Genomic DNA, 23,807 nt, shown 5'->3' with positions numbered 1-23,807 from the left:
TGATACAAATCTGTTCTCTGGCACAAAAACATATATTTATACATATTAAACACATGTATTTATACATTGAAATGTTATCTCTTGGCCAGCTTCAAAGTCCTGTGAAAGAGACAAACTTATTCTTCAGCACAAGGGAAGGAAGAGTGATGTGTGATGAGGTTTCTTCCCTCCTTATTTTTCACCATCTGGGCTAGAAAAGCTGATCCTGAAAGAGCAGAAGATGGGTCATACTCTGTAGTTTATCCAAAATGTGCTCCAGGAATGTTCCTGGCCTGGTTATGAATGGACACTTTGGGGTTTTGGCAGGACATTTGTCTAATTAATTGGGTTTTTGGTGATCTTCTTGGTACGAGGAACGACCCTACTCCTTATTGCGTTTCTACATTGCTCATTTTACCTTTTACACTTGTTTGTGTTTTACCTCACAAGATAGATGTACAAAAAGCAAACAAAAAGCCTCCAATTCCCACATAATTCCCACATATTTTTCATTATATTAATGCAAATTCCTGTACTGCAAGGCTTGTTGAGTATTGAAGATGGGTTATGTATTCAAGGCCTGGATTTCAATATTTCTCAGAAGCTGTGATAGCATAAAAGTCCCTGGGCAGATTTGAAGTTCATGCTTGGGTCTGGTTACAATTTTTGGCATCAGAACATGTAACAGACTTACAGCTATAAGACTTTAAAGTTAATGCCTGGCATCACTTCAAAACAGCGTGCAAGATCTATCATAAGTAGTCCTCTTATCTTATCTCAATAGCAATTTTATCCTGTAAATTATTGGAGAGTGCAGGATTTCAGTGCTGTGGAAAAGAGCAAGGCATTTTTTGCTGTTAAATCTTTGCACCACGAGGACTTTTAACGATCCTGAGTTGTGCACAGGTACCCTGGGCTGCTGAAAGCAAACATTAACCATATGGCAGGTCCTGCAAAGCTCCCTGAGTCCGTGGGGTCGTTGGTCTCTCCTCTCAAGGGGAAGGCAGGGGCACCAAGGGAGGTTTAGGTTGGATATTAAGAAAAGTTTCTTCACTGAAAGTGTGGTCAGGAACTGGAACTTCCCAGGGAAGTGGTGGAGTCACCATCCCTCAAGTGTTCAAAAACCAAGTGAACGTGGCATTTTGTGATATGATTGAGTGACCACTGTAGGGTTGCTCAAAGGTTGGGCTTGATGATCTGGGAGGTCTTTTCCAGCCTTGATGACTCTGTGATTCCAGGGTGCTGTGCAGAAGGTCTCTGTGCAGCCCAGCTTTTTTAAAAGCAGCCCTGGAGACTCCTTCAGTGGCATTTGCAGCATGAGCCCCAGCCCCGTGCTGCTTTTCACTGATGGGTATCAATGCCCCAATTTCCTGCCATACAAAAGATAACTCCAAATATTCCCTTTCTGCAGCTACAGCCGCCTCTGTGTTGGTGTCAATCCCCCATCCACATTGTGCACTTTGCCTGGAGTCAGCACTTGCAGTTAACAATGCCTTTATTCAAGCTGACAACATCACTAAGCTTTTAGTAAATGTGTAAGTAAATGTTAAGCGTGTATTCAAACATCCAACAATGAGGAGGAAACTTTCAAAACAAACAAAAAAAAAATCTTTGAAACTTTGTATTGTTTGTTTGGTGTGTATCTGTTAGAAATAACACAGACTATCAGTTCCTTGGGGCACGCTGTTCCTTTGTTAAGCATGTAACAAAAAGATCAAGGCTCTGAGTAACTGCTGGAATAAAAATAAATATATAAGGAGAACAATCATGACAAAATAAATTTGTCGATGCATTTTATGAGCTCGGTTTAGGGGTGATTATTTCTGAACTAAATAAAGATTGGGTAGTTTTGGTAAGTGACATGATCATATTACTCCTTTTATTTATTGCCATTTATACTTCATTTGTAGATCACATGCCAGATTTGACTACAGGGAAGGAGGGGAGCTCCTTATCTCAGCCAGCATCCCATATCAGTAATATGGAATACATTTCCACTCCAAATTCCAGACATTGTTTTCCAGAGAGAGGATTATTCTGGCTTAAAGAAAAAAACCTGTTGGTACACTGCAAAACTGCTCTGAGGAAGCTCAGGTTGTGCAGATAGGATGACAACAAAAACCTGGGACGTTTGCTGATGCAAATGTTGCAATATTTCCATTGGCCTTCCAACCTTTGATGGTATTTCTTACATTTTTAGCATGAAGTCATTAAGAAGATATAAAAATAGTTTATTTTTAGGATGTGCAGCCTATAATAAGATAGGACTTTTACTATTCTTGTTCAGTCAATGGTCCCACCTCTGCCAAGTAACTCTTCTGAGTGGCCAAGCTGCCTTTGTCATGTCTTAGCACCAAGTTCAGCTGGACTCACAGTGCTCCACTTCCTTCCCCAGCTCGTTGTGACCTGCAAGTTTTGCTGCCATCCCACGTTTCTCACGTGTGTTTTTCATCCCTTGCTGTTGTTCCAGGCCCTGCAGGACGAGGTGGAGAATTACCGTGGGCAGGTTTATGATGCTCAGAGGAGGCTCCAGCGCAATGAGCTGAAGGCCCAGGAGCAGGTACTGGACGCTGTCCCCATCCCTTGAGTACAGAGGTGCAATGGTTAAAAAGAATCCCTTCCTTCAAAGCAAAAGCACATATTTCCCTGCAAAATTCTCAGCTAGCTTTCTCTTCTGTTTTGTTGGTAATAAAAGAGAATCAAACTGTCTGAACCCTTCAGGCAAATACTTATCTGCTGTTCTCTATTGCAAGTTGGTATTTCAGCTATTCTAGCTGTTAAATGATGCATTTATTTTGAACTGACTGTTTGCAGCTGACTGTAGTGTTTTAATAGAGGTTTCTGAGACTATCTGAACCTGTTCTTTAATGGTTTGTATGAAGAGAAGTATAATTGGACAATAACAGCTAAAAATAATCTTTAGTCCTGATCTTCTGCATTCATTGTCCAAACATGTCTGTAAACAGTTTCAGATGATTAATAGTGCTAAATTTTTTCTGGACACTTCCAGTGAAGTCAGGGACTATTTAGTGTGCTTTGAGCAAAATAAAACGTGTTTGCAGGCAGTGAAGGAACAGAAAGTCAATGAACTGCATTCAAACCAGATTAAATTAAAATATTCAGGAGAATATGCAGGTGATGAATGCCTGAATCAGATAGGAATTTATGTATTTCTAACACTAATCAGGTTTTGAAGCATTTGAGAACTTTATTTGGTGCTGAGTAAACAGTATCAACAGCACATACCCTTCATAAAGCATTTCTAACTCTATACCTGCTGGAATAATCAGTTGGGGAGGGCATAGAAGATTAATAATCATTAATTTCAAATGTATTTTTCCTCTGTTTTGTCATCCTATTGGCACATGGCAATTCTCTGTCACCCTTGGTGTTTAATTGATGTATTTCCTCTCTGGAGTGTCAGTGATGAGCTGTTCCCTTCTGTCCCCCCTCTGCCTCCCAAGTCCAGATGTTGGGCTCATCCTGAACTGCAGTGCCTGCAGCACTGGAGGAGTTTGGTGTAGTGAGTGAGCTGGCCCACAAACATTGCATTTTGGCTTCAGAGTCTCCTGGAAGAGAAAGAGGAAAATCAGCTCTTTAAAGCATGGTTGTCCCTCCTAGGGAACAGCACTGGCTGCACGCTGTGAGGGATGTCCTTTTCTAATTTTTTTCATGTTTTTCTTTAGTCTCTGCCACTGCCATTCTGCTGCGCTTTTTTTTGTTTTGTTTTGGTTTTTTTGACCCGTTTTGAGAAGGATCCAGAAGAAATAAAAAGTGACTCATGAAATACAGAGGTAGAAGGCTGCACATGCAGATTCACAGGGTGCCTTCAAAGTTTCCTCCCACGTGAACATCTGCACCAAACCAACCTACAGAACTCTCCTGTCCAGACTTAATTAGTGAAGGACTAGTTCAGATGTTAACATCCTGTTCCCCAGTATAATGGAACAGGAATGTTATTTAAGTTACACTGTGCTGTCCATCTTTGAGCTTGATGTGTTGGCAGATTTGGTAGAGCTCATATCCAAGTTCCTCAATGGTCCTGTCCCTGCCTTTCATCCATTGGGACTTTCTGAAGCAGCTGGAGCCACTGAAGCTGTTTTGCTTTAGGTGGCCTCGGTCGATTTTGCAGACAAGCATTTTGGAAGTTGTTACTTGTCTCCTCTGTGACCGGTTAATTCATTAGTTCTGCTTATCTCTCCAGAAGAAAAATGCAAAAGTGACAGCTCTGACATGTTTCCAGTTACTGGGTTTGGCCAGGCTACCTGTAAACATGTTCATCAAGTGTTAACAGTAGTTAACAACTCATCAGCTGGTCAGGGATTTGAAATATTCAGGGCAGTAACTTGCTTTCTGCTTTTACCAAATACTGTGTGAATCAGAATTGCATAAAACATGGAGATTTGTGCTGGCACCATTACAGAAGCCACTTTTCCAAGCTTTTACATGTCTATAAATAAGGAGGAGAGAGGGTTAAAGAGCTTCTGTTTTTCATTAAAAGGAAAAATCTCGTGTTTTGATTCTATAACAACAACAAACAAATGAATGAGACATGAAAAAACATTTTGTTGTGCTTTTAATTGAAACTAAAAAGCTGTTTCTCGTTATGGCTTGTTGGGTGGTATCTTAGTGCTCCATGTTGGCCGTTTTTCCAGTGCAATGTCCTCATAACTCCTCAGCCTGTAAGAGTGACTGACAGAGCCACAAAGTTTAACTCTTTGTCACAGTGACCCTCTGGTGATCACACAGGCTTAACCTTTCGTTATTATAATCATCCACAGAGACAAACTCTCCTAAAAATAAAGGGGAGAAAAGATGTTGGGCTGTCAGCAAGCCCTGAGCTGTTCTGGAGGCGAGCATGGCACTGCACTTGGAGAGGAGCTGATGTTTTTATGGAGCTTTTCCATTCCCATACTTTGTGTTCTTGGATGAACTCATGTTTACTCCTCTTTTCTTTTTCTCTCCCATTTTACAGCGTGGGTCGGTGCAATCACTTCGTGTCTGTGTTTTCTCACCAGTGGTGCCATATGGCAACAATCTCTGGATGATGGGTTCCAATCCCATTTCTCAAAAGTGCTGGCCTAAATAATTTTATTTTTTCCACAAAGGTTGTCCTGTCTCTGTCCTGGTTTTCCAGTGTAATGCTGCACTTCGAGAGTGGAGTCCCAGAGCTGTCTCATCCTTCTTCAGGTCGAAATGTTGGATATTTCCTTGAAAAATTAGATGTCCAGCTTCTTGAGACCTAAATAATTGTATTCATGGAAAGTGATAAACTGGCAGTAAATGTGAAAACTGTAATATATAGTTCTATTTATATTGTTGTTGTTGAATAGATATGGTCACAAGACTGTTAAAGCAGCCTGGGAAGGTTTCTGGCAAATTTGGGTGTGTCCAAACAATTTCCTTGCAAAGCAGCAGTGAAGTTTCTTATATCTCATATATCCTTCATAAATGTGGGATCAGCTTCCTGCCCAGTGATCCCATTGTGTTCCTGTTCGTGTACTTGTGGAGTGAATGTGTCCTTTGGTTGTCTCTGATGTGTGCCTGGATCTGATGTGAGACAAGACTTCCTATTTAACATTATTTCTTAGGTCCTGTGGCTTTGTGCATTTGTCAGTCAGAGTTAAAGAATCTCCATTGTTCATACAGGAGACTACATCCTGTGAATGTGTAATTAAAAATGACACACATCACTGAGGGCTTAATGAACCCAGGAATTTAGGCATGTGCAACAAGTTTTGCTGAATTTGGGCCTATATGAAAATTCATGGTAGTGATCTTTTTTTTTTTTCTACACTACCTAGATTTCTTTAGCATTCATTTCATTTAAAATACTTTTTTGAAGGATAATCACCCCAACTCAGTTTACTTAAAAGCTCCAAGAATATGTCTTTCACAAGAATTTTCTCAGAAAAAGAATTCTTTTCATTCCTTGTCCTAATGTTTCTAGCCATAGATTTGGGTTGAGTATGATATAAAAATTTGGATAACAGAGGAGAAAAAAGTTCCTCGTGTTTGCGAACAACTGAAGTAGCAACACTCTAGATATTCAAACCACAGGGATACCTCCAAACAGTCAAGTCATAAACAGAGTTTTAAAGGAGATTCTGAGACAGAAAATCAATTATGTTCAATTCATTAATATTGCTGAGGAAATGAAGGAAAATAGCAATGGAAGTTTTCAGCCCTTTAATTTCTTTTTCCTCAAACAGATTATAAAAAAAAGAGAAAGGAGTTATCTGAATGAGGATGTTATAGAAGTATTTGGCATAAAATGGAGCAGCTTAGTTTAAGTGGATTTCACTCATGTTCAAATGAAAACAGGAGTGATAATTGTAAAAGACCTATGATTGAAAAGCATTCAGCCAGTTTTCATTTCTAATGTTTATTATCCTGACTTGCTCGATTTTTATTTTTTTTTTATGACTGCTGGATATTTACCACATTCAGCCCAACTTACTGTTTCCATGCCAACTAAATATATTTGTTCTCAGATGAGTGCTGTGATGCATCCTTCTGAAATTTCAGTTGCTGTGTAGCACAGAGAAACTTCTAAGGTTTGCCACACCTTCTCCTTGGTGGGAATAGTGCTGCTGCCAGTGGATTTGTGGAGCTGGGAGCAAGGAATCAGTGAGACACAGATGAGCAATAGACATTGATGTCGATGGTATGAGTCCCAAGTAGTTCTTAATCTGATGGCTGGAACACTTGAGTAATATTAGCTCTTTAGTTTAGAGCTTTTTGGCCATATTTCCTCTTAGAAATTTTCTAGTGGAAGTTGTCCCTGCCCATGGCAGTGAGATTGAGATGAGATGATCTTTAAGGTCCCTTCCAACCCCCAACCATTCCATGATTCTGTGATTTTTAAAGGTATCAGAGAGTTTTAAATACCATCAGATGGCAGCCTGGGGTGCCTGCCTCAAATTCCCAGACTGTCCCAGTGTTGTCATCCTCAGAACATGATACAGTCACCCAGAATCAGGCAAATAAGCTCCAGATGAGGATATCTAAAAGCCCAGGTTGGCTTTGTGGCCAGCTGCAGGTGAGGAGGGTGGAGGGAGCCTTTGTGTCACCAAGCCAAGGGACACTTTGAGATCCAAGCAGTCAGGAGGGGCTGGAGGTGGTGGTGAAATTCTGCCGTTTGCTCCACTTGCTTCAACCCACGTCACTGAAACGCTTCCAGAATTGCTCCTCCAGAGACCCATTTCTGCTCCCACAGAAATGGGAAGCCCAGCCTGGATGTGGATGATCTTAAACCACAGCAGTGATTCACTGAGAGCAGCCTTTGCCGGGGCTCAGCAGCCTCTGGAGCCACGGGGAAAAGAGTGAGAACCCGGAAGAAATTTCCACTGCGACTTTCAGGAACTGCACCACCAAATATTGTCACATTAAAATAGCTTCTGCAGTTTCTGCCTGTGACCAGCACAGATGGGTGGATTTGAAGAGTGTTTTTGAGCAGTTCTGTGTGGCTGAGGAGGGACCTTCTGTCATCTCCTCCATGCACTGCTCTGCTGACACCCCCAGCACTGGGGCCAGGAGGGACCTGTGTGTTTCAGCTCTTTTCCTACCATAAAACCTTGTGAAAAGTGCAGGTGACCAACAGGCAGAGGGACATAGCTCCCCACAGGCTGAAAATCTGACGGTTCCACATCTGCACGATGAAGGATTTCTTTTCTAACTACTTGTGGTGAGGAAATTTCAAATGTACTTTTATTGAAAAGAAGATGTTGGAGAGCCACAGAGAAGCATTGGAGAATCCAGAGGGAGTGGGAGCACTGCTCAGGCTCTCACAAACAGCACAGCATCCAGTTCTGAGGGGGTTCTGGGTCTCTTTTCAGCCTTCCCAGTGGAGACTGGTGGGCAGGAATCCCTCTGATCCTGGTTCTGCCTCTGTCAGGGGCGTTTCATGGATATAGATGCTCCATGGGTGTATGGCAATGTGGATTTCATAGAATTTTGTGTGGCTTGGAAGGGACCTTAAAGATTCCCACCCCCTGCCCTGGGCAGGGACACCTTCCATTGACCAGGTTGCTCCAAGCCCAATCTTGAACAGTTCCAGGGATGGGGCATTGTGGACTTCAGGTACCATAAATTACCACAGACATTATTTGGAGCCCAATTCTACCACTTTTTACCTTAGCAGGTGTCTACCTTTTGCTCAAATCCATTGATATATTCATTAATCACTTTGATACAACAGCACCCCTCAGTTTTTAATTAAGACTGAGATTGTTAGGATAAATCACCATTTTGCATTTGCCACATTTTATATTTGTGTATTATTTCCTTTAATGGCGAGCTATGAAAGGAAAGAGAATTACAATGAATATAGTAAATTATTCTGTATAGCATGAGGTTTCAGATTAGCAGGAGGAGATAGAAGCTGAGATTCAAGGACAGAAAAACAGCTTTGCAGGTGGGATTTGAAAGGAGGTGGAAATCAATGGAGTTAAAAGTTCCCAGGAGCTCCATATGGCAGGAGCTGCGGGAGAGGAGGCTCTCACCAACTGTGCAGCTGTCAAAGGGAAAAGAGTCGAGGATGGTGGTGCATGTGTGGAAGTCAGTGATCAAATGTTAGCTTTGGTAATCAGACACAACTGGAAAATACACAAATACACACCTCCTGAACAGAACAGAATGAATTACTGGAGCTTGGCGGCCAGCTGGAGCAAGACAGCAAACAGAAAGTACAGGACAAATAGTCGAAAGGGAAAAGGGAATTGTTACCAAAAGAGAACAGGAGCATATGGCAGCATGCAGGAATTAGAGTGTTTTAAAATGTCACTTTTCTTGCTCTTTGTCTTAAATAATAGTGAATGAGGGAGATTGTCCTTATAAGAGGGCAGTACCTCATATTGGAGCATCTGTGGTTTGCTTACATATTACCCATGAAGGGAACTTGCTCTTTCAGAAGCTGTTAAAGTAGGACTACAAGGAACAGTGATACTGGTGCTTAAAGCAGGGAATTAAAAGCAAAAAGAAACGGGAATGTCTGGAGGAGCCAGTGGATGACAGAAGAACAGAGCAGCCAAACCTCATCTCCAGTTGTGCTCCCAGCAATGCCTGTTCAATAAGGGAACTGTCCCAGTCTCTTTTTCTAGGAGATGGAGCTGAAAAGGACTGGGAAAGGCCAACTTTATGGTGATCTTTACCTGTATATTCATGTATAGTCTAAAGTAGTGTTTGGTTATCAGTTTAATCAGCACCAAATGCCATCCATGGGAATTCCATCCAGGCAGTGCAGCTGTGTTTCTTCTGCACTGGCCATCCTTGGCCAGCCCTGAGGCTCTGCAAGCCTGGCAGATGCTTTTCCAGTTGAGATGCTGGTTAGATTTTTGTTCTTGGAAATGGTGCTGGTAAAAGTAGATTCTGATTATTACCTACAGAGCTTTGCCTGTTGACATGGTGAGTGTGAAAATCCAGGTCCTGATCCTGCTGCTGCTGAGCTTTGTCAGACCTCGCTGGCCTTGGGGAGCGCTCCTGGATTGGGCACTGGAACCTCTCCCCACTGAGATGGGAGTGATCCCACTCCCGGCTGGGAGGGATTGTGTGGAAGGTGACACGTGCTGGAATGTAAAACTGAAACACAGAAATGTTTGATGTGGTGTCAGAGATGCTCAGAGCTTCATTTCGGACTCAATTATCCTGATAGATCATTAGGAACGGCCAGAGGCAGAAATCAGCCCCATGGGTTGGACCTGATGATCCTTGTGGGTCCCTTCCAGCCCAGCATGTTCTGGGATCCCGTGTTCTCAGCTTTGGCCCAGCAGCACAGGGCAGCAGCTGGGCTGCTTTGGGTCTGGTTCCTCTGGATCAGGGGGTGTCAGTGGGGTCTCCCCCCGTGTCCCCCTCACCCCGTGGAGGGGACAGCCCTCCTGCTGCAGCCCCAACCTCCTGGGCCAGCAAAGAGATGGCACTGACAGGAGCTGAGGGGAAGAGTGCTGGGGGAACAAAGATGGCATCTGCCGTGAGTCATCTGGAAGGAGAAGAAAATAAATCCAGGATCCTCCAAATCCCAGCTGGAACAATAGCAGAGCCCTGGAGAGGGGAAGGCAGAGAGAACAGCGTGAATTTTCTAGCCACAACATTCCTGGTTGTTCCATGGTGTTGACAGTGAAAGCTTTTATTCCTCTCCAAGTTGTGTAGTCCCTGGAATGCTGTTCTTGCCATATGCAGCCCATTGGTGTTTTTTTTTCCAAAAGCTTCTTTTGCAGCTATGAATTATATGGACTCAGATTGCTTAACTACAATCAGAGAATTTTCCAGGTGGGAGATCTTGTTCTGGAAAAGAGAGATGGAAACACAAACCATCGAAGTAAAAAGCCACCACCTCGATGCAGGTTGGGAAGAGAAAAAAAATGACCTGGAACAGCAAACTCAGTGGCTGGAGGTCCTTGTGGGTCAGTAAAACAACAAGGCAAAAATGTCTTGGATGCTGGGATGGTTTACTGGCTACAGACAGACACACAAAGGGGATGGCTATGCCACCAATTTATCTTTTATTGGAACTGTCAGGACTGGGGAGGTGCTCCAGCAGGATTTTCTCAGTGGAGAACAACATGGTGTTCACTTGACAAAATAACTTGCTCAGCTGATCTCGCCCGGTCGCTGTTTTCAGCCGAGCCAAATCCTTGGGATTTATGGCGTTCATTACTTTTCTTAAGAACTCGAGAACATTTGTATTGAGTTGCAAGCTGTTCCTCTAAATCTGGGAGAACCATATTTCAACAGCCCTTGCACAGTGAGAGTCAAAATTCCCTCTGTCTGAAACCAGAGAGGATGTGGACTCGAAAGCAGAGGATAATCATGTTTGGTGATTTTCTGAAAAGACAAATGTGCAGACCTTGCTCTTCACTGAAACAATTGATACATCACTGGATTCTTCTTTAGGAAAAATCATTTCAGAAGATTCCAAGCTCCAGTTAAATGTTCTCTTACGACAGAGGCCGGAGGGATCTGAAATTTAAGCGAATTGCCAATTTTGGTTGGTTTGTTCCTGGGTTGGGGACATTGCTCAGCGTCCCCCAGGCCAGCTGAGGGAGGAAGGGGCACATCTCGACTCACAGAGGTTTTGTAGGAGTGGAGCTGTGCTCACTTAGACTTCAGGAGTGCTGAGAAGCAAAGGAGGAGTCCCTGCAACTAGGGAGGACACAAACAACAAGTGATTAATCATTCTTTGTATGTTAGTTTGGTTTTTTGCTTGCATTTTGGTTTTTATTTTTGGTGGATTCTTTTTCTGTTGATTAGGGTTTGTTTTTAATTGGGATGGCATTGTAATATTTTGTCTTTTACTTGCCCTTTTCACAGCACTTCCAGAAAATTCCTTCACCTGAATGAAGCTGACCTGTGCAATATTATTATTGTTATTATTATTATGGTTGTTATTGTTATTCTTATTATTATTATTATTATTACCACCTTCATTTAGAAGGAGGAGACTTTATTCTGGGATTAAATTATCTCCCTAAGAAGGGGTTCTTTTTACCTTTGAAGGGGTTATTTTTACCTTTTTGGAACCCTCATCTGTCTTCAGATTTATTGCAGCAGATCTTTCCTATCTCCATTTAGAGATGTTGCAGAACAGATCCATAACCTTTTTAAAGAGGTTTTTTCTTTTAAACAGCATTATAGCACACAACTGTTGATACAGGAAAGGATTTAGGAGAGACAGGAAATTACTTTTCTCATTTTATTCACCCTGAAACATGGAGAAAATTTGATAACAACTAAAAGATCCTAATTATACCTTTTGGTCACTGTCCTAGTATTCCCTGGCACACATTATCCTACATAAATATTATAGACAGGCAGAAATTAAGATACTAAAAAAGCCACAACACCCTGGTTAAGGCAACTATCTTTTGATTCTTATCTGACACAAACACAAATTTAACTTCATGCCCTTCAAGACAAGATTTTTTTTTAAAGGAACTTGAATAACTTTTTGTGGTCCCTTCATTTACTTCTGAGTTTCTTTTGCAGTTTCTTTATGCTCCCTGTTCTGATAAGCATGGGTTGGTTGGTTTGGAAAGCTCAGGTTTGGATATTTCTCTTCTGGGCATCAAACCCAACTTTTCTCTCTCTGAGAATGGTCAGTGCCCGACACAATTTCAGTGTAGTCTGTGAAATTCCAAGTCCCCTGCTTTTTACACCCCTTTATATAATTGTGTCACTATTTGTCTCTTCTTTTTTTACTGATTCACCACGTGACACATGAGCTATGTGTGGCAACTTCAGCTTTCCGCTGACACCAGAGATGATTGATGGTCAAACTCCAAACCTCATATATTACCCACCAACCTGAATAAACAAAGACCAGTGTGGCAGCTTAATATTAAAAGCTATAAAACCTTCCTGGGGGTTCAAGGATTAAATCAGCTCACCAAAATGAAATTTTCAAAAAAAAAAAGAAGAAAGCTTTCTCAGGACCGAAGAAAAACGAACACAAGTAAATGAAATAGAGCCATCCTCATCCAGCTGACTAAAGGCCTCCTGAGGGATGAAGAATTGCAATTTTAAACATCCCTCAAGAGTGCAAGAGGAGACACAGTATTTGTGGATCCTAGGGAGGCAGCTTGAGGCTATAAAAGAACAAAAAAGCCTTTAAGGCACAAATAAACCTATCCCTGCAGACAGAGCTTTCATTGGTGAAAAATAAGTGTTAAAAAATGAAAACCTTCTGCCATTAAAATGAGTACCCATTAGCCCACTGGATGTTATTTTTCAGTTGTAAGAAGTGATTTAGATTTTTGCCATGCACTATTTTAATCTCTTGGGTCAATAAACCTTGATAGTGACTTCAGCCAAAAATACCAGCAGGTTGTTTACCATACCACGGCAGGAAACAGCTGGGCATTTATTTTCATCTTATTGTGATGCAATTACCAGTGAGCAGAGCTGAGAGTAGCGTGTTTTGTCTGCTCCAACAAATTGGAATTGTATCCAAAAGAACAGGTTTCACTGCAAAAAAAAGTGTATGTCTTGTCTCTGAAACTGAATAAGGGATCAGGCCCAAGCCAAACTGCAGCTACCAGGGCTTGTTTCTCATTTTCTCTTTCCATTCTCAGCTGACCCTCTAAGATATCTCCATATTTTAAGCACAATACAATATTTCTTCCTGGCTTTCCAAGAAACACCTTTGTCAAAAGTGAATTATCCTCTGCTGCTCTGCAAAGTTAATGACAAATGTTCCCAGCATTGTGAAAGCATTTATTTAGAGGACAACTGCAGATTAAACTGTTAAAACCAGTGACCTGGTTGCAAGAAAACTCTTGCACAATTAGAAAATTATTGTTTCCCTCACAGAGTTGTATTAAAACTTCTGTTGCATCTGCATCTTAGCCAGGTGATCATCCAGATCCTCTTACCCATTAAACAGATCATTATTAATCAAAATTTAGGAAATGAAAGCATTTTGCTGCTCTGGCTGCCTGTTTCTGGTCTCGTCTCACCAAGAATAAATGGAACATGTTGAATCAACTGAAATATATGTTTCTGCTCTATCAGGGTCCCCACCCAAATGAGCTGTTGGCTCAGAAAATATTTATCCTGGCAGACCACTTATGCATAACTTTGGAAGCCTTGATAGAAATAGTAGCATGAATTTATTGGTGTAGCTCTCAAAAACATAAATTTTGATCTCTGGCTTATACACAAGCGAAGTTCAAACGAGGTTTCCTGTCTCACCTCTTTATTTTTTTTCTCCTTTCAGATTTGCATAGTGGCATCACTTCCTTGCAGTTCCCAAGGAAAGCCTCTAATTGCCCATTTGCATAGAGATTTGGCGATTCCTCCTGCCTGTCGGGGTGACTCAGAGGGAGAATTTTCCTAACGTTTCATCAGATTGTTTTATTCCTTTTGTATCGATAATTGCACTCTGCATAATGCGGGTTCTGGCGGGAGCTGCTTTTCCCATGGGATGGTGCCGGGATGAACTCGGCCTCGGGTTCTCACGTGTGGGAGCTCTGGGAGCTGAAATTTGGAACTCGTGGCTCCTTCAGGTTGGATTTGTGGTTGTAGTGGTGGATTTCAGCCATTTGGGAATGAAAAACCAACACCAAATGGTGTTGGGGGGGGGGGGGGGAAATAAAAATTCTATTTGAAAGTTTCAAGATATTTTATGCGTTAATCTGATATCGAAGCCCTTTGATCCTTTATTTACATATTCAGCTGCTAATCCAGAAAAACACCAAAGTCCTTGCTTAATTTGAATTAAGCAGTTAATCCTATTGGGAGTTAAGTACACACGTGAGGCCCTGATTCAGCCAGGTAGGAACGTGATGGGCTGACCTGAACCGAATCATCACAGGTCAAAACTCATCAAATCCAACCACTCTGCAGAGAAAAGAAGCACAACCCTTCCATCTGATCTCTCTTCATGTAACTCTGCTCTGTAAATCCTGTTTCCTCAGCATCTCTTAAATAAAGTTGCAGATGAAAACTTCCCCCTGTAGGAACCTCCTCGTTTTGGGGCCTGAGATGCTCAGATTTACTCATTGAAAGTTCTGTAGTCTCCATGAAGCTGAGGAGGACACAAAGTGCAATGAAAAATAGTTGCAGGATGAAGGATAATCATAAAAAGTCCACCAAAAGCACCTAGAAGTTGAGAAATTTTGTAAAATACGTTTTGGGAAACAGTAAGTCACCTTGTCTAAGGGAGCAATGGACAAATGTCCCCCCCCGACCTGCTTCAGATCCCAAGAACAACCAGAAAACTTCTGTCAATTTGCAAGATGTGTCTGCCTAAGTGCTCATTTCAGATGGATTGAAGAATAATTATTGCATGTTCATTTCTGATTTTTTTTTCCTCTCCATATATATTTTTTATTCTTATGTTTTCTTTTGCCTTTATTTCTTTTACCTCTTTTGTTCTTTACAGGTATTTGCTGATCTTCTGTCTCCTTCCCTCTCCCTTTTGATACCACAATTAATTCTGTGTTTATTTGACCTCCAATTTGGGCAAAAGAAGCAAAAAATTTACAGCATCTAAGAGCAGCCATCTCTATATAAATATCTCTTTGTTCTGTTACAGTTGATTACTATACGAGAAGAATATGAAAAAATACTCAAAGGGCTGATGCCAGCATCTTCCAAAAAGGAACTTGAAGACATCATTTCATCTTTAAAATCTCAGGTAAATTCTTATGCTTCAGCATTTTGGGTTGGGTAAAAGCCCTCTCTCCTAGACAGGAGGTTATGACCATCTGAAATTTGGCCAAAAATACCAAATAAGTGTCAAAACCAAATTAAGGCAGAACCCACATTCTTCTCACTTAGTGTCATATTCCACAAAACTTTTCCCCTCCAGTTTGAGAGCTGCCATGTTGTATTTTTTGATCCCAGACTATTTTTCCAGGAAAACCTGTGCTTTATTCAGTATTAGGGGTTTTTCCTCAGCCTTTCAGATACAGCTCACAGTTATCTTTCATCTTCCTTGCACTGTTTCTCCTGAAGGAATCATTTAAAGGCTGCCTATAACAGGCAAAGAAAAGGATTAGAAATAATTTTATTTTCTTTCCAGCCTATGTAATAAAGCAAATTGGGTATTTTTTGAAGATATTTGTCTAAATGGTCATTGTGATATTTTTACATTTTCCTGTATAAAGAGGCTCTGTAATCTTTTGAGTATTGCTAACCATCAGTTCTAGATAAATGCAGAATCAGTATCATTTCTATAAACTAGACTTACTACGTTTCCTAATATCCAATGTCATTGGAAATAGGGAACTGCTGATTAATTGGGTGTGTTTCTCATCCCTGGTTCCCACAGAAGTTATTTGGGGCTTTTCTGTTCAGTGTATGGGGAGCTGGAAGAAAACAAAATGTCATCATTGCCTGAACTCCAGTGAGGAAGGATAAACAGCCATAAAGCAGGGTGATCATTGCTGTGGAATAATGGGAATCCAAGGAAAATGCCACCAGTGTTTGGAGGAGTGTGCATGCAACCAAGCTGGAAAGGACTGGGCTCTGGAACCTGGGATCTGGGGTCTGGGATTTGGGATTTGGCCTCTGGGATTTGGGATTTGGGCTCTGGAATCTGGGATTTGGGATCTGGGATTTGGGATTTGGGATTTGGGCTCTGGAATTTGGGATCTGGGATCTGGGATTTGGGCTCTGGAATCTGGGATTTGGGATCTGGGCTCTGGGATCTGTCCTGGCTGAAGGAAGAGCTGGGACAAGGACAGTGCCAAGCTGGTAGCTCAGAGTTGCCCTGAGCTCTGGGAAGAGCAGAAACCTGAGGACACGGAGTACAAGTTTAGGCCCATTATCATCACATCCTCATGCCAGTTTTCAGGACCACTTTTCAAGAAATTATTAATCTACAACATCTCATTTCTCTTTCTTATGCAACCTCTGTGGAGATGATTGGTAATTTCATGTATTTGGGTTTTTTTCCCCATTTTTTTCTCTTTGCAATGCATAAGAGTTATCCCATAGCATATTTTGCTCTGCATGAGACACTTCCCGTGGCAGAGGCCACTTTCAATGGAAGTAGGAAATTTTCACAGTGGAAACTCAACTTTTCTGTGTGCAAGGAGTGACACAGCTTCAGCACTCTGGTAGTAAACATTCTGCTTCCACCTCAAGGGATCCCTAATGGAAATGATGCTCTTCTTCATTTAAATATTTCTGGGAAATAAAGAGTCAAGGGTCTGTTGGGGAGATCTATTTCCATTTGATAGTAAAAAGCTATTTTTAAAGACTCCTAAAAGGACTCTGAACACCGCCTGGTAGGAAGCATCACTCTGAGCTAATACAAGAATTACCACACCTTTAAATGAGTTTTAAAAATTAAAAAATAGAACCTGATATCCACCTGCAGAGCTTCTGTAAGCAGCAGCAGCATTTCAAAGGAGTAAAAGTAACTCCACACATGAAAACCTGGGTGCTCTCCCAGAAATCCATCGCTGCTGGCTGCGACTCCACGCGCAGCTCGGGGAGCTGGGCTCTCTCTGAAGCACAGGTGTCCTGCTCTTTGAAAATTGTTGAAATTCCTGTTTGAAAACATCAGACAAGAAGGGCACTGGAATCCCTGCACCTGTCAGGATTATTTATTGTTGGAGGAGGATGAAGAGGATAGGCTGGGTAGAAGCACCGTGCGGGGATAAAAATAAACAGCAGGAAAAGAAAATACTTGAGGCTCGGGTGAAGTTTTCTAAACATGTTGCTAAATATAAAGGATTTGCTGCCTGGTTGTGTGCTCCTGGTGAGATGGCCAACAGGGGATGCAGTGTGTTACTAAGCATTAATTCTCATACACTTGGGGAACAGGTGAGTACCTTCATCACAAGAGCAAAAGTGCAGGGATCAGAGCACAGGAATCCCATGGGAGCTGCCAGGAGAACGGGAGCTCCCAAGCACTTGCACAACCCAGATGGTGCCACCAGCTGGGTTTAACAACTGGTTTAACTGTTCCTGAAGGAGTAGAGAGTGCACAGCTAGAGCACAGCCAGAGAAGCCAAGAGAAGTCTTCTATAAAATATTAGTTCTTCTATGCAGCTAAAGTATTACTGCATTTTATTTAGACAGGTGAGATCAGAAAAATTCCTTTTATGAAATGAGCACAAATATATTAATTGGAATTTTGTACCCTGTTTTCATGTGGGATGTATTTTACAGGTAAGTTTTCTGCAGAAAAGAGTCCTCCAGGAAGACCTGAACGCCTACCACGCCAAAAAGTACGGGATTATCTTTGATCCATTTGTACCATTTCACCCCTGTGGGTCCCAGTTCTTGAAGTTTTATGGCTTAATTCAAACCCTCCAACATGGGTGCAGTTTTAAAAGCTCCTTATTTTCAGTAAACAGGCATCAGAGAAGGTTTCCCCAGTGCTCAGGCAGTAGTGCTAGAGCGAGATTAGAGAAGCTGCAGGTGCTTTGCAAGTCTGGGCTTTGCCTGCACGTCGAGGATGAGGCGGCTCCTGCACAGCTGCGGCTCTGCAGTGATGCCACCTCCTTTAAAGATAGAAGACAATGATGCAAGGCAGAATATTACAGATCCCATCTTCAAAGGACCGGATCTCCATGAGCCTGAGCTTTTTCTTTTTTTTTTTTGAAACATTTACACCCTCCAATATAAATTATGGCAAGTGCTGCAGCCATAAAAAGCCTGGCCGTGCCTTTAGAGTAAGTGATTCACATGGAGAGGTGAGTACAGGGAAACTTCCTGGGAAAGCCACTCCATCTTTACTGTATTTTTAGACATTGATGGTGTTTCATATCTCACATGAAGGGTTTCTGCAGCTAAGAATGTGTGCTCATAAAAATAGTGTCAGCATTTGTGAGATATTTAAGCGACTGTGAGAAGGTTAACGGTGTGAGAGTCGTGTGAAAATATTAATCCTAAATTATTTGTTAACAGGAATTAGCTAAAGCTAACTGGAAACTGAAAATGTCATAGATTTTGGTAATAAGTCCAGCATAGGTAACTTTGTTAGATAAATAGAAAGCTCCAGAACTGCTGCCCACTGGACCCAGCTCTGCTTTCAGCATGTTGTGTTTCTATAAAAAAAATAATGAGGTATAACTGACAGAAATCTCTTCCTTTTCAGGTAACCATTGATGGATTGTGGGATCTCTGTGATTGCCAAATGGACTGCTTTGAATAGGTTTGAAGATTTGGCTCTTGTAAATTTTAATGCAAAGATTAGTGGTTCTTTTGTTAGCACAAAAAAATGAACTTCATGAAAACATATTCATAGCTCATGCCAGCCTGGATTTTGTTGTATCTTCCTTCCATTATTTTTTTTATCATTATTTTATTACAGATTTATGCTTTTGATACACGGTTTGACACCATGCTGAGCTCGCTTACCGAGCAAGTAGACTTTGCTCTACTAATATTTTTGTTACTCCTTTCCAATACCATCTTTTTCACTTTTAAACATGAAGAAAATCCCATTTTCTATTATTATTGCCCAAGATATTTCAACATATTTTAACATTGTTCTGTGTCCATGTGTTTACATAATATTAAAATATTCTTATTTTCTTATCTTTTTGTTTTGACATTATTGTCCTGCTTGAGCATCTCACTCACCTCAGTAGCCAGGGGAGTTTTGTGTGGTTTTGTAAAGTGGGAATGTGTGTGGTGTTTCAAGGGATGAGAGCAGCTTGGTGGCACTGCAGGCAGCTCTGGCTGTCGGTGGGGTTGGATACTCTGGGAAAAGGGAATGAATTCCTTGCTCATGGGCTGATAACACAGCCATGGGTGTTGCTGGAAAGGAGTCACGAGTGACACGGCCTCGGTGCAGCGAGGGCACGCGCCGGCTCTCCGTGCCGATCCCGGGGAGTCGGAGCGGATTCCAGAGGGTTTTCTGGGATGGGGTTTGAGGGGCAATGGGAAGCTGAAGGAGCTGGTCAGGCCTCAGGCTGGCCCTGACTCCCGGCCATGGAGCAGTGCTGCTGTCTCCAGCCCTTGGAGCCTTTGGAACGTGTGCATTTGGCACGAGAGTGGCTTTGGTTTTCCTGGGCACCCTTCTGCTGGTGGTGTTGGGATCAAGGCAAAGTGCTTGAGAAGGGACCAGGAATTCCTGTTCCAAGTGCAGCTGTGGCCCTGGCAGCACCAGGGAGGCCCTGCTGGTGGGGATGGCCACCTCTCCCACCTCACCAGTGTCACCAGTACTCCCACGCCGCAGCCCGGGCGCAGTTTGGAGGGTCCCGCTCCCTTGAGTGCCGTGGTGGAGGCGGCTGTGCTGCCAAGTCCCAGCTCACCAGCTGGGCTCTTATCTGCTCCTGGCACCGAGATCAAGGAGGAGAGGCTTTGGCAGGCTGGCTCCATCCACCCCTCCTCCTGGCAGCTGTGCCAAACCCAGCTCCGGCTCTGGCTGCTGCGCTGCTTGTCAGCCCAGTCAGGGCCTGGGCAGGTTTTGCACCTTCCTTGAATCAACAAGTGATTCTTCTAATTACAGATAAGGCTTCTCTGATAAAGGAGGAGGTGCTGTGGCAGGTGCCACAAAGCCTTGCCTGGGGGAATTGGGAGATGCAGGAGCAGGAATTGTTGGGATGCATTGAGCTAATTGTGGGCAGTAAAATGTTTTTCTCCTGAAAGGTGCAGGGCAGCGGTGGCTGGGCTCTGCAGGAGGAGCAGGCTGTGGGCACTGGGATGTACCCACTGCACATGGCCCCGTGTCCAAATGGCAGAGATGGGGACAGTGACAACTCTGATGCTTGAGGGAAATGAGGCATCTTTGATTCTGCTTCTCTGCTGGTGTTTTTGCATTAAATCCGTGTGGGTTTAGTGCTTTTGACATCAGGAAACATCCATAAAGAAACACATGGACACTCTTCTCGCCACTTGAATTCCTGAATTTCCTTCTTTTTGGTGGAATTGGGTTTCTGATGTTGCTGATGGTCATAAAGCAGTTTGAGAAAGATAGATGTTGGTCAATCAGGGGGTTTCAAAACCCATGTGAAACTCTCTCCAGCAGCAGCTACATCTTGAGGACCACTTTGAAGCTGCTTATGAACCTTGTAAGAATTTAAATATAAGTTTAGGTGGAATTCTCTTGTAGTTGTTAACTGAACATTTTTGTAACAAGTAATAATTACAGTCTAAGCTGAAGGATTATAAAGATTTCCACAGTTATTTCTTGTTTTCTGCCTCTCTCACCCCGATTGGTAAGGAATTGCCAGCTGCCAGGAGTTGGCTTTGTTGTCCCTAACCAAGCTCTGGCCAAACCAGCTTCAGTGTGGTTCAGTTGTTTGTATTTTATATTTATTTAATTCACCGAGTTTGCTCCGTGAGAGAAGATTGTTTCATCCCCTGTAAACCCCCCCCCCAAAAAAGTCACCGTAACATTTTTCACCAGTACCAAGGGAGGTGACCCTTATCAAGGTGACACTTTATTTCAGTGCCACTCACAGTTCTTGTGTTACATGGAACAAAAATGCTCCTTTTTGGCCCAGCTGGGAGAAAAGGGATACAAGGTCCCTCCTTCTGCTTGCATCTGCAACAGAGCTTTAATTGTGCTGGGGACAGCAGGCACTCCTGGTGCTCACCCAAATCTCTCCTGACTGTGGTGGTTTCAAACTGAGAAATGATTTTGCTGCACAGAAAAAAAATATTTTATAGTGATTAGAAGAAAATATTTATTGAATTTTCTGGAAAACGTGCACAGCTTTGATCCTGATGCAGAGAGGTCTTGATAGAGAATCTCTGTAGGATCTGATTTTTATTTTTCTTTTTTAAATTCTCTTACTGCACTGCAAGTCCTCCCCAAATCACAGAATGGACTGGAGGCACCACACTGCTAAATTATCCTTGGTCCCCTCTGGAGGGTACAAAGGAAAAGTAAGACGTCAGATACTGTATGAAGAAGTTTCAGAACACAAGGTCATTTTAATTCAGCCTTTTTTTTTTTCCCAAGGAGCTATCTTTTCCAAGCTTTGATATTTTCTTCAGAAAGGTCATTTCCTTTAAGCCTTTGTCATTAAAGACTTGTTCTTTAAAGTGTGCTATCAAAGCAGGCAGAAATTGCAAGTTACTGAAACTAAAATGCATGATCAATTTTAAGTCTGCCTACTAAAGCCCTCTTAAAATTAGATGTGCTCTGGTACTGGTGGTTTCTTTGATAAAGCCAAGGGATGATATGCAGTTGGTCAATTCAAGCTACAAAAAAAAAAAAGATAATTAAATAAAACTTTTATTCCCTAAATTGGAAAAAAAAAATTGTGAAAAAAAGCATTGAAAGAACTGAATGAGGGTCTGATCCTGTAAAAACGTGTCTTGTGTGAGAGGAAGAGGGAGTGTGCTGCATGTGGGAGCAGTTTGTAGCACTTTTACACAGCGGTTGAGCAGCTCTGTGCTGTTATCTGCATTATGCATAATGTAAATAAGGCAAACCCCTGGATTAAATATCATTTATTTACCATTTGCTGCCACAGTTGGTCTCTCCTTCACTGACAGAGAAGCAGGGAACAAAAAGAGTGTCGTGCCCTTGTTCTGCCATCCCTAATCCCAATCTCTTTTCATCCCTTTATGAACTGTGGGATAGTTCATGCCATGAATTTATGGCTACGGGTCATAAGAGCTTTGCTTCCTTTCAGGCATCCTTGGGAGAAGAGATGTTTTCTTTCCTAATCCATCTTCTAATGGGAAACCTTAACTTTCAACCCAGATATGTCCAACATTCAGGGCAGTATTTCCAGCAGACTCTTGGGAAGGTGGACACAGAGCTCACCTTCACACAAGGAGGATTTACAGCTGACACCTTTGAGCAGCTCTCTAAAACAATTTTATCTGCAGAGCTGGGTCCCAAAAGCCTGTTTGTTTCAAATTATCCATGGACATACAGCTTAGTGGGAATGGAGATGAGCTTTAAATATGGCAACACATGATTCAGCCTCAGTACTGGGGGCTGAAAACAAGGAAATGTGTGTTGGTAGAATGAGCAAAGTAAAGGAACACCTTTATCTCAGCTGGGCAGCGATGTTGTAACAATACTTCCACCTTTATAAAATCTATTCAAGATTTATACTTTAGGAATCTTGTTCTTCTCCCATTGAAACCTCATATAAAAGTTTAATACCAGGCAGAGCTGACCATCTTTTCAAAATAAGGTTGTGAGTCCTAATTCTCTTACACTGAAGTTAACTTTGCCAGTTTTACCCAAAGAAAGGATTCAAGGAATTCATTAGAACTCTAACCCTGGAATCCATAGGAAACCTGTTGTGGAAGTGATCCTGGGCTGAAATTAAGGATGTAAGACCACCCCTGGCTGTTTACTGGGAAGTGCTGGAGAGTGCAGGACTCGTTCACTGAGGTTTAGATGGCACTGAAGATGTGGCAGTGAGTCTCAGGACCACAGCTGAGCAATCTTCTCCCAGAGCAAGAGTTTTTAGAAAGGGATTTCTCAGTCTGACTGATTCCTTTAATTCAGAGCCCATCTAAATCTCTCACCTAAATTTTACAGAGTCAGTTTTTGTACAGTCAGACTGTCACTGAGCATCTGAGGGTGGTGGAAAAACAGACCTAAGAAGGCAGATCATTCAGGCTGGAGAAGAATTTTAAGATCATCTGAGTCCAACCGTATCTCCACCATCTTCCTGCCTGAAAAATCCTTCAGCACCCTGTGAGCTGCCTGGACAGCCCTTGGTGGCAGCTTTGCTGTTGGGTGACTGTGGAAAGGCTGGTGCAAACATCTGCTCCACAAAGGGTGACTGAAGTTCTTATCCCTGGTAAGTTGGTGGGGTAGAAGCAGCTTTCTGTGTGGAGTGGGCTTGTTCTTTGGATTTTCATTGGGGTGTACTGGTGGAATCAGCATATTTAACCTCTCTGGTGGCTCCAGTAAGGGCTGTAAATGATTTCCTTTCACATGTTTCTAGTGGGGGCCGATCCTTTCTTTCCAGGCAATGCAAACCCGTATTTTAGGATGGATGCAGGAGCTTTGCTCTCAGGAGCTGTTGTGACTGTGCTCAGCTGGCCTGTGATGCTGAGCCTGGTGCAGGACTTGGTGTGGTGTCACCTCAGGGTGTCAGCACCTGGAGGCAGGTGAGCACCTCAGGGAGCCCTCCCCAGTCACTGCACTTTTATCCTCACAGAGGAACAGCAGGGCTTTGCTGGGCTGGAGCTTTGTGATGTGAACGTGCTTTTCTGGTGCCACTTTGGAAAACAAATGCTGTTGTGGTGATCCTGTAGGAGAATGGGATGGGAAGTGCTTGGTGGTCCCTCTGTGTTGGCAGAAGATGCTGGGTTTGACCCATGGGGTTGTTTCCAGGAGTGTGATCAGTGCAAGGTACAGGGCTGTGAGCAAGAGAGTGAGAAATGCCAAGTGTAAACTAAAATAATATTTTTTAATTTGTGCAACTCCCAGAAGCTTTCTCACTGAT

General features: G+C 42.5%; 1 protein-coding gene across 4 annotated transcripts in view; it reads left to right on the top strand.

The window, feature by feature from the left end:
* The window catches only part of CEP112 (centrosomal protein 112), a 174,074-nt gene that overhangs the window by 136,708 nt on the left and 13,559 nt on the right, over positions 1-23,807 (top strand). For 2 of the 4 annotated variants that reach the window (XM_014255886.2, XM_014255884.2), the window contains exons 24-27: positions 2,450-2,539; positions 15,011-15,112; positions 17,599-17,657; positions 18,530-18,921. In XM_014255886.2, the coding sequence (XP_014111361.1) occupies positions 2,450-2,539; positions 15,011-15,112; positions 17,599-17,657; positions 18,530-18,533 (255 nt within the window). In that variant the 3' untranslated portion in view covers positions 18,534-18,921. Of the gene's footprint in view, positions 1-2,449; positions 2,540-15,010; positions 15,113-17,598; positions 17,658-18,529; positions 18,922-23,807 lie in introns of those variants that run through there. The other 2 variants (XR_015774320.1, XM_088065411.1) reach the window with 2 other exon arrangements.

This window comes from Pseudopodoces humilis, chromosome 21 (assembly GCF_049639895.1).
Source record: "Pseudopodoces humilis isolate 2021_Gansu_Grassland_sample_001 chromosome 21, ASM4963989v1, whole genome shotgun sequence".
In the NCBI taxonomy this organism is placed as follows: domain Eukaryota; kingdom Metazoa; phylum Chordata; class Aves; order Passeriformes; family Paridae; genus Pseudopodoces; species Pseudopodoces humilis.
Note: the sequence above shows the minus strand (reverse complement) of the source record. Positions and strands in the feature narration are given on the sequence as shown.